This window comes from Lethenteron reissneri, chromosome 6, assembly GCF_015708825.2.
Source record: "Lethenteron reissneri isolate LAM-NWPU_2019-01 chromosome 6, ASM1570882v1, whole genome shotgun sequence".
NCBI lineage: Eukaryota > Metazoa > Chordata > Hyperoartia > Petromyzontiformes > Petromyzontidae > Lethenteron > Lethenteron reissneri.
In genome coordinates, this window is record NC_083784.1 from 3,558,169 (window position 1) to 3,572,637 (window position 14,469).

General features: G+C 50.2%; 1 protein-coding gene across 1 annotated transcript in view; it reads right to left on the reverse strand.

Moving 5' to 3' along the window:
- Positions 1-6,365: 6,365 nt before the first annotated feature.
- Positions 6,366-14,469, reverse strand: part of LOC133355069 (F-box only protein 30-like) — a 28,011-nt gene continuing 19,907 nt past the window's right edge. Inside the window, exon 7 of the mRNA XM_061572356.1 lies at positions 6,366-12,245. Coding sequence (XP_061428340.1) covers positions 12,030-12,245 — 216 coding nt within the window. The 3' untranslated portion in view covers positions 6,366-12,029. The remainder of the gene's footprint in view (positions 12,246-14,469) is intronic.

Consider the following 14,469-nt stretch of genomic DNA (forward strand, 5'->3'; position numbering starts at 1 on the left):
CAGGGACTTTTGAACGAGAGAGGGAGAGACAAAAAAACTAAATGATTAACGAAGCAAATTGCCGACTACACCGAGCATGATAATTGGTTTTTTACCCTTCTATCTGGCAACAAAACTGACACCTTTTTACAAGGAGTCATGTTTGCATAGACCGCAATACCTGCAGTCATAATACAAACAAAAGACATAACTCTGATAATGTGCACTGTCCTTGAGCTGTCTCGGGTGTGGACCAATCAACTTCAAGGACAGTGCATACATTATCAGAGTTGTGTTTTTTGTTTGTATTGTGACAGCAGGTATTGCGGTCTATGCAAACATGACTCCTTGTAAAAAGGTGTCAGTTTTGTTGCCAGATAGAAGGGTAAACAAACAATTATCATATTTTTACTGGCAAATGAGGTTCCCATGGTGTAAATACACCGAGCATCTTCTTGTTTCTTCTGATCGTAAAAGAGAGAGAGAGAGAGACTGCGAGAGACTGAGAGACTGCGAGAGATAGAGAGCATTGGGAGCACCCTTAATGGTTCATGAGCGGCGGCTCTTCTCGGGTTAAAAAAAAAAAGCAAAAAATAAAATCGATGTGTCTCTGGTGCATCTCAAAGCTATCAGGAGACGACCTCTCTTACGTCTGACGACGCTAAAAGCGGCGCCCCTTCATCATCATCATCGTTCTCATCGCTCGCTCGCCGCAGCTCATGAGTTTAATAATTGAGCAGGGTAATGCCATCCCCTACCCACCCCCATTTCGCCTGATCCACACTTGGCAGAGACCGTATCGCGAAGTTTGGCTATTCCTCGCCTCTCTCTCTCGCTCGCTCAAGACTAATTTTCAAGAGGGTCCTGCTCCCATGTATTGTCATGGCTGACGTGGGGCGCCACGGTGGCTAGGAGATGTTAACTACCTCGCCTGGTTACGCAGGAGGTCGTGGGGTCGATCCCGACCCTGACGCCTGCTGCTGTATATTTGGAGTTTGCACGGTGGAGAGATGTTAACTACCTCGCCTGGTATACAGGAGGTCGTGGGTTCGATCCCGACCCTAACGCCTGCTGTATATTTGGAGTTTGCATGGTGGCGAGATGTTAACTACCTCGCCTGGTATACAGGAGGTCGTGGGTTCGATCCTGACGCTGACGCCTGCTGCTGTATATTTGGAGTTTGCGTGTTTTCTCTCTGCTCCCTCCGTGGCCGTGTGGATTTTTCTTCGGGTCCTCCGGTTTTTCCCTCCACATTTATAATCAACATCACGCGTTTACAGTACGGGAGTTGGCTGCTGCTATACATTTCCACGTGATAAGACGCTTCGATGGGCAATCATTTGTGATATCCACGTCGCTTCTGAAAAATAGCTACATCGCAGCTCAGTGGGCCGTTACCTGCTAAAATAAAAACATTTGAGTTCATATTTGAATGACTGACGTACACACACACACACACGGTATACTGTGCTTTTTCTGGAAGACTTTGCTGTTTTTTCCTAGATTTTTCTGTTGCGCGGAGTCACTTTAAGATGTTTTTTGTTCATGTTTTTGTTTGTTACATGGCTCACAGGGTTATACCTAGACACATTCCTGCGGAGGGAGCTGGTAGGAACGTCGGGTTGCTCGGTCAATGGCCAGGGTCAACGGCGGCGTGGTGTATTCCGCAAATATGGCCGACTGTGAGGGCGGGCACAGGCCGGCGTGAGTAGGTTAAACGTTGAGTTTTATAAGGGCACCACGGGGTGACCAGCCCCTCCCCACCCAGCCCCACCCCTCCCCTCCCCACCCAGCCCCACCCTCCCCACCCAGCCCCTCCCCACCCAACCCCTCCCTGCACGACGGACACAATAATCCCCTGTGGGCTGGTGTAACCAGGAGGTTCCTACCAGTATGAATTAACTGAACTGAAACTGAACACACCGTCAGTATTCGTGCTTACACCACGATCATCGTCATCATCAGCAGCTCTTGCTGCTGCTGCTGCTGATGATGACGACGCCGGGAGATGATGGGCGATGCGGCTCCGTCGCCCCGCTCGTGTTACCGTGCCTTCTGCTCGAGATGGAAGGGGGGCTAGGGGGCTGGGGGGCTGGCAGGGGGGGGGGGGTCCAGCGGCTGCTGAGACTTTTTGCTGCTCTCCATTCGCTCCACGACGCTTACATCGGAGGCGACTCGTTGGATATTTCAGGTAGCAGCAGTATCAGCATCGTCATCATCATCATCATGAGTGTAATCAATAATTAAGTGCGGTTGTTTATTACACTGTGAGCAAGAAGAGACCGCTGCTGCTGCTGCTACTGCTGCTGCTATAAAGTGGATTTGCACTTTAATAGTGTGCGATCGTATTCGGTGTGTGTGCAACGTGAACACACATTTGCGCTGTGTCTCCAATGTGTTACCGGGGTCATATTATTATGATGATAATGGTGGTGTGGAATTTCTACCCACACGGCCTCCGCATGTAATTCAATTCACACGTCTCTTCCCCGTGCTCTATCCACTGCTGTGCCGAGAGGAGGGAGGGAAGGAAGGAGAGAGACGTTTGACTTTTAAACAACTTTTATTGCCGCCAGCAGCAACAGCACTGGAGGCGATTTCGATTCTAAATACACAAAGTCACCAGCAAACAAATGAAAATAAACGCTACAAATCCACACGCTGTGTAGCTAAAAGCACCGCGCACAACACGAAAGAAAAGCCACGTGGTGGTGGTGGTGGTGGTCATCGCGCACGCCACGGTGACGAGCGAGCGCTTCAGAAGGTGAACACGAGGGTGCCGTCCACGCTGGTACAGAGAGGGGCTTTTCCGGCTCCCCAGCGTTCGAAGAAGGCGTGCACATCACCGACATGTGTGTGGTACGCGTGCTCCAGCCAGAGCCGCGTCTTAAGCAGGCCTCTGAACACTGGAAGCACAGAGCAGCCGTCAGTGTCACCTTCCAGCATAGGGAAATAGAGAGAGAGAGAGGAGGGTAAGAGAGAGAGAGAAATGTGATGCTGCTGTGGCGTCAATTGTGGTGACACAGAGTTCAACCATTCGCGACAATGCGGGAACATTTGTTGCCGATGGCTCGTCAAATGCTAATCAAGTTCACTGTGACGCACGTACTAAGGCAAAACCCTCCCGTGTAGCCTTCAGAGACTGTTGGGGCAAGTGCTGTTAGCGAGCAGCACATATGAAGGCCGGCACGGCATACGAGGGGGTGGGTGGCCAGTACTCCCACACCCGGCCGCTTTTATCTCGCCAGTGACGATGTTTACACACCGTAGCAGGTATTATTTTTAAGGCTGAGTCGACCTAGCGGAGGCACAGGAACGGTTAAAACATACAACTTCTGTTATTGGTTGCGAGCGGGAATCTAACTCGGGTCGTCGGGTTCGTAGCGCAGTGCGCTAACCATTGCGCCACCACTCGCTATTATATAGTTCACAAGCATACACTCACACGATTTTGACTTAAAACTTTCGTGACTGCAAGAATTCATATTCTTGGTTCTTTCGGTAAAGTCACGTAGATAGAACAAACATAATCATTTTTATTTTAAGTGCTGTTAGCGAGTAGCACCTATGAAGGCCGGCACGGCACACGAGGGGGTGGGTGACCAGCACCAAAGACAAACATCCCCGTGTAGCCTTCATAGACTAAAATAGTTATAATTTTATTTTTATCTACGTGACTTTACGGAAAGAACCAACCATATACACACACTCACACACGCGCGCGTATGCAGTCACTAAATATCCTGTCGGCACGACACTTGCTAATTATTCTCGGTATGTAATTACACACCTGTGTACATAGATTACAGGCCGGTGCAGCCACAGTTTTGATCATTAGTGTTGTGAGCAAGCCTCTGTGATGGCACGCAATGGAATACAGTCGTGCGATCTGCACCAAGCCCAGCCGCCTTTGTCTCCCCAGTGTTATTGTTTGCGCACCGCCCCTGCCACTTCCCTTGAGATGCAAACGTTGACATATCAAGCACGTAATGCCACGTGTGCAACAAATAGGTTTAATATATTACGTATACATTTAAGGTTAAGTAGACCCTAGGGGCGGCACAGGACCGGTTCGCATATTGGCCACTGATGTTAGCCGCTGCCCGGAATCGAACTCAGTGGCTTGTTTCGTCAAGCGGGTTCATCATCTCCAGCTCCCGTCAGCCTGGGATTTTGACCTCTCAATCCGCCACACCACCCAGCCACCCACCCAAGCCACCCGAAACCGACTCCCGACATCCCAGAGCACGGAGGGCCGAGGAGGAGGCGCCGAGACAGGCAAGAGGAGAGCGGAGTCATCGCTGCTCCCCCCTTACGACACCGAGCCGAGCCGAACGCGCTGCCAAACATCGACCTCGCCGCTCGCTGCGGTTACATAACGCGCGCGTTAATCTCCGCGCGGCGCGTATCCTGCTGACTCCACAACGATCTGTGAAAATAATTCGAGAGACACAAGCCTGCAGAATGCTCAAGACGGTTTTTTTATTATACAGAATTAAATACAGTTCGGAACAATGCACCTGGTACACGTAGATAAGGTAATACTTCATGTAAAACAATCAACCACGCCAAAACGAAAACGATAAACAATAATAATTCTACATCGATGAACCAAACCCCAACAAAATAATAAACGGACACAAATTATAATCGATGTAAACTCACAACAAGTGAAGGGTCGACTTTGCGCGTCCTTCCCGCATCAGAATTTCGGCGAAGCGAAACGAGGAAAAGAATTTCACGCCAAAAAAAAAAAAACTTCAGAACAACCGTGACCAGACACGGACACTTCGCCTCCCACCACCCCACCCCCCGGGGAGAACTTCAGATCCTTGAACGCTCCCCGTAATTTTAAAACGAATTCCGCACGCAATTCTTGTAACAACGCAGTAACAACGTCGCCTATCGGTCGCACCCGTCCACGTGTCGGCCCCCAAAGACCCATTAACCCTTCCAACACCCGGCGCGGTGAGTTGCTTTCGCACGGTGGAACTGCCGTTCTCTCTCACGTACGTTCACTTACTTCTAAACGACAGCAGACGCATCGCATGTGTTGTCAGCAGTTTGTGTCTGTGTGTGTGCGTGGGGAGCGGTGGTGTAGCGGTTAGCGCGCTGCGCTACGAACCCGGCGACCCGAGTTCGCTTCCCGCTCAGGGCCAACACCGGTGAAGATTATCTGAACCGCTCCTGAGCCTCCCCTAGGTCGATTCAGTCTCAAATTAGTACCTGGTGCGGTGTGTACACATTGCCACTAGGGAGACAAAGGCGGCCGGGCATGGTGTTGGCCACCCACCACCCTCGTGTGCCGTGCCGGCCTTTATAGGTGCTCGCTAACAGCACTTGCCACAACAGTCTGCTCAGGCTATACGGGGGATCGTTGTTTTGTTGTCCAATAAGCTATGGACATGGTGTAGATGTTCGCATGTATGTCGTGTTGAACTTTTTTCGCACCGTACGTAGCGAACCGTGCTAATCACCGGTCCCCCACCCACAACCGTCCCCAGCGAGTCGCAATACGCGACGTTATGCCGTTATCATCAACGCGTTGCGGGGAAAACTTCAAAGTCTGCCGCAGCATTGACAGACGTAGCGTTTGATTACTATTGCGGGTCAAATATAATCCTTCATGTTTTTGGACATAACGATACAACCGACGAACACATTGTTAATAGAAACTCAGTCGCGCTCGCCTGTGCCAAGCAAGCCATGCTGAACCGGAACAAATTTAATGCTGCTTTCAAACCGTTTTGATGAAAAAAAACTACAACATTATTGCATCTAAGTTTCAAAACCAAACTACAGTACTTCAATACGCTTCAATATTAAATCGCGTGTTTTTTTTTCTCTTCTACAAACCGCCAGCCACTCAAAAGACACCCTCGAAAGACAATCCGTTCAGTCTTGGAGTAAGTAACACAAGCTTGGAATATATTTAATTCAAGTAAACATCTTTTGTTTCTAAACTCCTGCCGTTACTCCAAAAATGAACGCGTATTCAAGAATCTCAAACGTTTGTCAAACTCTAAAGAAAAGCAATACAGTATAGCGAGGGGCTCATACTACCGCAAATCTAACAAAATAAAATCCCAACGTTTCCACTTGCACACCCGAGCCATTGCCAGCACATGGGGGCCAGCGTGGCCTGGTTGGTTTTTCGATCGGCATTTTACCTAAACGAGCAGGAACCTCATTGGAACCTCATTTGTCAGTAAAAAAATGATAATTGGTTTTTTACCCTTCTATCTGGCAACAAAACTGACACCTTTTTTTACAAGGAGTCATGTTTGCATAGACCACAATACCTGCAGTCATAATGCAAACAAAAAACATAACTTTGGTCCAACCCATGTGAGACGAGGCTCTAGGAAAGCTGTCTCGGGTGTGGACCAATCAACTTCAAGGACAGTGCATACATTATCAGAGTTGTGTTTTTTGTTTGCATTATGACTGCAGGTATTGTGGTCTATGCAAACATGACTCCTTGTAAAAAAGGTGTCAGTTTTGTTGCCAGATAAAAGGGTAAAAAACCCATTATCAAGCAGAAACCTATCGTGGTTTTTTGTATCGTTTGTTGCTTGTGGCGGCGTTCTGGCCTGTCACGACCGGATATCTGTGCAAAAAAGAGCTTCATAAGGTCATTGGAATTCCTCTTGCAGTAGAAATTATTTTGATCCAGAATAAATATATATTCTGAGGGGCGGGGCTAATTACGTATGCATTTTGACGTCGGCCGCATGGCTCGGCACGGCTCGCGCAGTGGAAAAGCGCAACCCGTGCTTCCTGACACGCTTCCGGCGTCGGCACGGCAACCAGCCCGGCTCTTGCTGTGCAAGTGGGAAAAAAACGGGCAATGGAAATGTGCCCGCTCGTATCACACGTTCAAACTGTTGCTGTTGCAACTCAGGCACAAGAGATTGAGAGATTTTAAAAACACATTAATGATGTTGAAAGGAAAAAAAACAGTTACCAGCCCGTCCTTGTTAACGCTTTGCAACGAAGGTCGAAACCTTAAATGTAATAAGCTGCAGCCGTCTCTAACGAGCCCTCAGAGATGATCCGATACGAGTGACACTTTCGCGTAAAGTTGCGTTGTCGTTCAGGGACTTATCCAATTAAACAATGGGCAAAGTGATGAAAAGGTTTCCCAAAATTTCGCCGGAGACCGAAAGGGACATTTTGTAAAGTTACATTTTTTTTGCCCTGTCTGCTACCCGTTGGCTTCCATACTTTACGCGTTACATCATCCAAAAGTGTGTACGATTTCTTTACACATTTTATGTTTCTAAGTTAAATCCGTCATTCCGAAACATTTACTAACTCCTCAATTTACCCAGCACTGCGTCCTTTTTCGATGACCGCAATTGCGCGGGTGCCGATTGGCCAATTCTATTTTAGCTGTTGACATTTCTAACGTTCAACTTGTTATATTTTCCTTTCAACCAGAGTAAAACAAAGCCCCGTTTTCATTTCCACACATACAGCCTACCGCAGGTTTTTTGGGGCAAGCGCTGTTAGCAAGCACCTATAAAGGCCACCGCCACGCATGAGAGGTTGGTTTTGTCAACGTCACGCCCGTTCACTTTAATCTCCCCCAGTGCTGACGTTTTACGCACTGAGACAGCTATCCATTTAAGGCCGAGTCGACCTAGGAGAGGCCCCAGGGCCGAGTTAATATATATTCACTGCTAATATTAACAAGACTCGGGCCGCCAGGTTTGTAGTGCAGTGCGCATACCACTACCCTACCGCTCCCCTAAACAATAACAATTCAGCCACTAAGTGGCGGTGACGTCCCCACGGCACTTGTGCCAGGCTAGGTGCACATTGAGGCCAACAACAACCGCCATTCGCCACAAAGTGGCTGTGACGTCACCACGACACTTGTGCCAGGCTATGTGCACGTTGAGGCCACACACACGTACACACGCACGCGTGCGCACGGTGTCGCGGTACGCAATGCAAGTGTGTACACACAACTCCTTCAATCCAACGTTACAAGAATAAATGTCGGGTACTTATAAAAGCCTAACGTTTCACACGGAGCTAATCTACGATACAAATTTATACTCTCCCGGTACACTCGTAAAAAATATACATTATCTCAACGGGCATCCACCCTTGGCTTGCATAATCGCCACTGAATAGGCCAACGTCTTAAAAAAATCCCTCCCGACGGTGTGAGACGTGGGAATTGATAGAAAAAAACCACACACACATAGGAGTAGAAGCGGGGAGGAAAGGCAGCAAAAACAGCTCAGCGGCATTCTCTGCGCACTGCTTGGGAGTCCGTGCGCAATAGGCGCTCGATAACCGAATTCACCCAAAACGATCATCAACCGCGCCGTCACAGTGCTGGTTTAACGGGTCAACAGCGCTCGCTCGCAGGACTTGCGTTGCAGACACGTCACGCCGGGTTCCATTCCATCTCCCCGGCGCGGCGCTAGAAACAACGGTGCAACGTTTCTTAAAATCCCCGACCACCCTCTCCACCACCGCCTTTGTCCGAGGGCGGTATGAACGGAAGCACCGCGGCGAGTCGGTCGGTAGGTCACGGGCTGCGGTGGGGGGTAAAGTGTGGGCGACCCCAAACTCTCTTCCACGACACCTGGTAGAGGGTTGAAGAGTCGGACGAAAAACCCTCTTGGATCAGCTCTCAAGATCTCACTGAAGAGGAGGGACTGTGACCACCACCGTCAATACGGCCGGCACCATCCGGTAGGTCCTGTTGATAATCGCCAGCGCTTGCGTACTTGCCGCCGTAGATAATGAGATGACCTTTGCGACGAGGCAAGGGCCCAATTGAGGCCAGAAACCACTTTTTTTGTTCTGTTGAAAGGGACCTCTCGGCACTCGGTGTTATTGTTGTTTTTTAAGGTCGTGGGTAAGTGTGGCATTGGGGGCACAGACACACAGGACGAGGGGGGGGGGGGTGTGCTCGATGCAAATTCTTTCACCTTACGGCGAAGGTGCGGTGCTCTAAAAGCATTGGTTGAATGCTTGGTGAAAAGTAGGTAGGTATTTTTGTTTTATATACGTAAAAAACGCTTTGTGCCGATTTCTCAGAAATATTAACCCATCGTGTTTTCTTTCTTCGGACGTTCAAAGTTAGTTGCATTTTGACCGAAAAAATGTCAAAAAAAAACATTTGAGAAATACATGTGATGGGAAATCCACTTAGCACAGATCTGGCGCCCCCAGTGGCTCGCCCCGCGTATTGCACCGCTGTTGAATCCCCCTCTGGCATGGCGTCACGATGGTGCACCGACGTCACACCGACGTCACGACGTCACAACGACGTTGCAACGTGGGCACCGTCGAACGGGCAGAGGTTTTGGAGGAAACCCGACATTCACAATGTTCTTCCTAGCGATGCATTTCCACGTGATCATGACATCTGCCACTTTGTCGAGATGCTATCATTTGTGATAGGCAGGTTGCTTCTGAAAGAGCTACGTAGCCCAGTGGGCCTTGCCTGCTAAAATAATAAAAATATATAATATAGTAAAAATTAGATTTAGGAAATTGAACACTGCTGGCTCTGCAGAGCTGCTAATAGGTGACGGTGCCCTAATGTTCATTTGAACAGAAAATCACTTTGACTTCGCAAGAAAACCACTGGTCGTTTTAAAGTAGGACACGCATGTGTGGATAAACATTTACACGGGGTAATAAGCTACTTTGCTGAGCTTATGATGTGTGGCCAGGTTGCTTCTGGAACAGCAGTTAATAGCCCAGCAGGCTTCACCTGGTAGAATAAAAATAGTTAAATGTAGTTTTAGTGATTTGATAACCGTTCCTATACTTTGCACTCAGTGTTTTTGTATTGTTGTAACTTTCTGACCGGCCCCTCACTGAACATCTTTGAAAAAAGAGCTTCATTGCTCATCGGATTCCTCCAGTATAAATACAGATTCTGATTGTAGCTTTTGGAAGATCGAGGGCACATCGCACTTGAACGTGCTCGGGCCTTAAAAGCAAGGTCCGTAAATTGCTTTCGAGGTCAGCCGGAAAAAGTTTTCGATCGCCCTCGTAATTTAACGACACATGGGTGCACATCCACTGCACACCACTCCCCCCAACCTCCTCGTCCATCTGTCTCCCCTTCACGTCCAACCCGGTTGAGTCCACACACCATGCTCGCGCGTAACCCCCGCGGCCCGCATGATCGTGCGACTCCCGATTACACAGGGGACCTTCGGGCACGTGACCATTCATCGCCCGCACAGCGTCTCGATGATACGTCACGAATCCGGGGTTCCGTAGTTGCGGTTTCGTTCCTTATTAACTCGTACAGTTCTGCTCGCCCCACGATGTTAGTTGCCCCATCTTGCCAACATTACCCGACAGCGTCTGCGCCATCAACTTCACTGGTCACACGGAGACTGCCGAGGCACTTCTCGTGGGCTCCATCGTCGGCGCACGAACTCGTCTTGTTTGATTTGAATGCTTCTGTTTATCGACGTCGTGAGGATTCCGGAATATATATTTCTGAGCCGTTCTGTACGGCGACTGGAGATGCCGGTCGCATTTTCAACGACGCGCACACAGACACACACCCAAAACCGTCACCGTACCTCGCTGGCACTTACGGCAATTCGCATCCACCGAAATAACGGCGGCCCCGAACGCAATCGGTTGTAGAACCGAATCGATCTCGAAATCATCGCGCGACCCGTCGTTACGCGCACGTGTACATGCCGCCGACAAGGTCGGAGTTTCAAGGGAACCAGTTGAAGCTCCCGATGTCTGCGACGGGGGTTACGATGAATCGTCACGGCGTGCCGACGGCCGCCCCCCTCCCCCCCCGAAGCCGAACAGCGGGGGGGCAGCAGAGGAGGGCCGGTGATGCAAGATGTGAAATTCCGGGCGACCGCATGCCGGCGCCTTTGTTTAATTTAACGCCACGTCTGTCACCGCTGGCATTGGGAGAGCATTTCTTTTGCTTTGCTCGATTGGTGTCTGTGGGGTTTGGAATTTCAAGTTGTTTATACGACTGTCGGGTCACGCTCGAGCGATCGGTTGAAGAACCGAATCGATCTCGAAATCACCGCGCAACTTAAACCGTCTGGTTACGCGTGGACACGTCCATGCATCGGCGATCCGGTTCCTTGCAACAAAGTTGCTTCCATCAAAGGGGACCATGTGACATGGACCCCCCCCCCCCATTAAGTCAAACAGACAAAATGCTCTCAGGCAGATGGGACTTTCAGACATGCTCTTGAGACAAGATGGCGAGATGGAACCATTAGACAGGACGAGCCTTCAAGACAGACGGGACCATGTGATCCATGAGCCCTTAAGATGACAACCACTTAAACTATCCACGAGTCAAGACTTGGGACAAACAAGACATTCCCAAGACACACACAGACGAGCTGCTTGGACAAGTCCTTCAGATAGACATTGACGGACCCTCACCCAATCAAACAGACGCCCAATCAGATACACCTGATCAGGTAGACGCCGCCCTCTTCTCAGACAGACCCCCTCCTGTCCCTCGTCAGGTTGAGTGGTAGGCGGTCAGACGGAGGGGTAGCTGATAAGAAGGTGTAGTTGATCAGGTGAAACGGGTAGCTGAACAGGGAGAGGGGTGGATAATCAGGCAGTGGGGGGTAACTCATTGGGCAAAGGAGTATCTGATCAGATAAATGATCAGGCAGGGAGTAGCTGGTCAGGTAGCTGGTCGGGCGGAGAGGAAGCTGGTAAGGTAGCTAGCTGGTCAGGTAGGGGGTAGCTGGTCAGGTAGCTGGTCAGGTGGAGGGGAAGCTGGTAAGGTAGCTAGCTAGTCAGGTAGGGGGTAGCTGGTCAGGTAGCTGGTCAGGCCAAGGGGTAGCTGGTAAGGTAGCTAGCTGGTCAGGTAGGGGGTAGCTGGTCAGGTAGCTAGCTGATCAGGTGGAGGAGTAGCTGGTCAGGTAGCTGATCAGGTGGAGGAGTAGCTGGTAAGGTAGCTAGCTGGTCAGGTAGGGAGTAGCTGGTCAGGTAGCTGATCAGATAGGGGGTAGCTGGTCAGGTAGCTGATCAGGTGGAGGGGTAGCTGATCAGGTAGCTGGTCAGGCGGCGGGGTAGTTGGCGGGTCGCAGCACGGAGCGCAGGCTGCGGCCTTCGCGCGTGCGCTGCCGCGGGCCACACATGCAGGGCAGCGGTACGGCGTCGTGGCGCCGCTCCACCGCGTTGTAGCGGCAGCGGCGCAGGTGCTCGGCCATGCTGGGGGCCTCGGCGAACGCCCAGCGCGACACCGGGGAGAAGGCGGTGCTGAAGCACCATGCCTGGTCCACGCAGAGCGAGGAGGCGGGGCGGAGGGGGGCGATGCCGAGAGGGGACGGGGTAGCGGTGGTGTGCGTCGTTGTTGTCGTTGTTGTTGGGAGGGTTGCGATCGTTGGGTGCGAGGTTGCGGGAGTGTGCGAGTGCGTGAGTGTTGTATAACAAGAGTGTGGGAGATTGTGTGAGAGTACGATTGCGTGGTTGTGCGAGTGTATAATGAGTGTTGTGTTGCGATGCAGACGAGTGTGTGAGAATGTAGGTGAGTGTAAAAGATCGTGTACGTGAGTGTGCAAAATGATAGTATGAATGAGTGGATAATATGTATACGCACGTGTATGTGTGTGTGAGTGTGAGTATGTATATGTTGGTAGGTGTTTTGGGGAAGGGCAACAGTAGGGAGAAGACAAAAAAACGAAGCATGAGATTAAACGCATTCACTGCATTACTGGGCAATGTATAAACACAAATCTTAACACATCCACATGATAACTAATTAAAAACATGGAAAAAATTGCTCTAAGGCATAAAAACCGAAATGTGTTTCTCATTCACCTAATTGCATTTGGGAAAATAAAGACAACGCGTTTGTCAACAACACTGTAGCCTTAAAAGAAAACATGAAAATGTTTTAAATCGGCAACGTTTCAGGTCATGACCCTTCTTCATAGCACATGATAAAGACGAACGTGTCAATATTCCTGCTGCTGCTCACCTTGATTGGAATTTTTTTCATGTTTTTAAAATCCAGCATACATTTTCCTTGGTACGCAGTTGAGCCAAGTTATCAAAATTGGATGGTATAAGGAAGCGATTATCATTGCACATTGCGACAGTGACGGGAGCGACGGTCCATGAATACACTCGCTTTGAGCAGCGTACCCACACGTTGTTTGTGTTCGTTAAACCAGGCGAGAGGCCGAGAGTGACTTGGGACATCGCGGTGCTACCACGCGGAGATTCATCGCCGCCGATCACAATTGTTTCCTTTAATAATAATAATAGTTCAATTTGTTACACGCGCAAATTTGCAGACGTAGTGGCCACAACTCAGAGGCGCGGAGCCAAGCTCAGAGTCGCTCGAAAGCATGATTGTAGAGGTGAGTTTTTAAATGTCTCTTGAAGGAGGCGATTGAGGTGATGCTGCGAATGTGCAGAGGGATATCGTTCCAGACTGTTGGGGCTGCCACCGAAAAACGGCGCATAGACACGATGACCATCCTGGATCTTGGTATCAAGAGGAGGTCGTGAGTCGCGCTGCGCAGGCATCTGCCGTGTGCTGAGCTGCAAGTTGTCAATAATGAAGAAAGGTACTGCAGGCAGGCGGATATGAAGGCATTGTGGCAGAGGCAGGCGGTCATGTATGTGACACTACTGGAGATGGGTAGCCAGTTGAGAGCATGGAGACAAGCTAGTGAGTCGAGACGGGATTAAAGCTCACGGCACGCAGAGAACCGCACGCGCGACAATCGGCAACGTGTTCACATGACCCTCTCTGACCACTAGAGGCCGCTATATCCGCAACGGAATTAATTAAAACTGAACTGATGTGGTGCCTCCGTTCAGTGGTTCTCGACAGATCGATTTACTGTACTACGATTTGTATTATGCTGGTAGGAACCTCCTGGTTACACCAGCCCACAGGGGATTATTGTGTCCGTCATGCAAGGAGGGGCAGGGTGGGGAGGGAGGGGCTGGGTGGGGAGAGGAGGGTGGGGAGGGGCTGGGTGGGCAGGGTGGGGAGGGGCTGGGTTCAGGAGGGGTGGGGCTGGGTGGGGGGTGGGGCTGGTTGGGGAAGGGCTGGTCACCCCGTGGTGCCTTTATAAAACTCAAAGTTTAACCTACTCACGCCGGCTTGTGCCCGCCCTCACAGTCGGGAATATTTGCAGAATACACCACGCCGCCATTGACCCTGGCCATTGACCGAGCAACCCAACGTTCCTACCAGCTCCCTCCGCAGGAATGATTTTACCAGCTAAGGCCCACTGAGCTGTCGAGCTCTTTTTCAGATGCCACCTGGCCACAAATGATAGCTCAACGAAGTGGCTTATCAAGTGGAAATTGGTAGCAGCCAAATACTCTAAAACGCACCTTTCTAAATATGGAGAGAACCTGGAGACCACGGAGATAGAGACATGCAAACTCCGAATATACAACAGGCATCAGGGTCAGGATCGAACGCACGACCTCCTGTATACCAGGCGAGGTAGTTAACATCTCCTAGCCACCGTG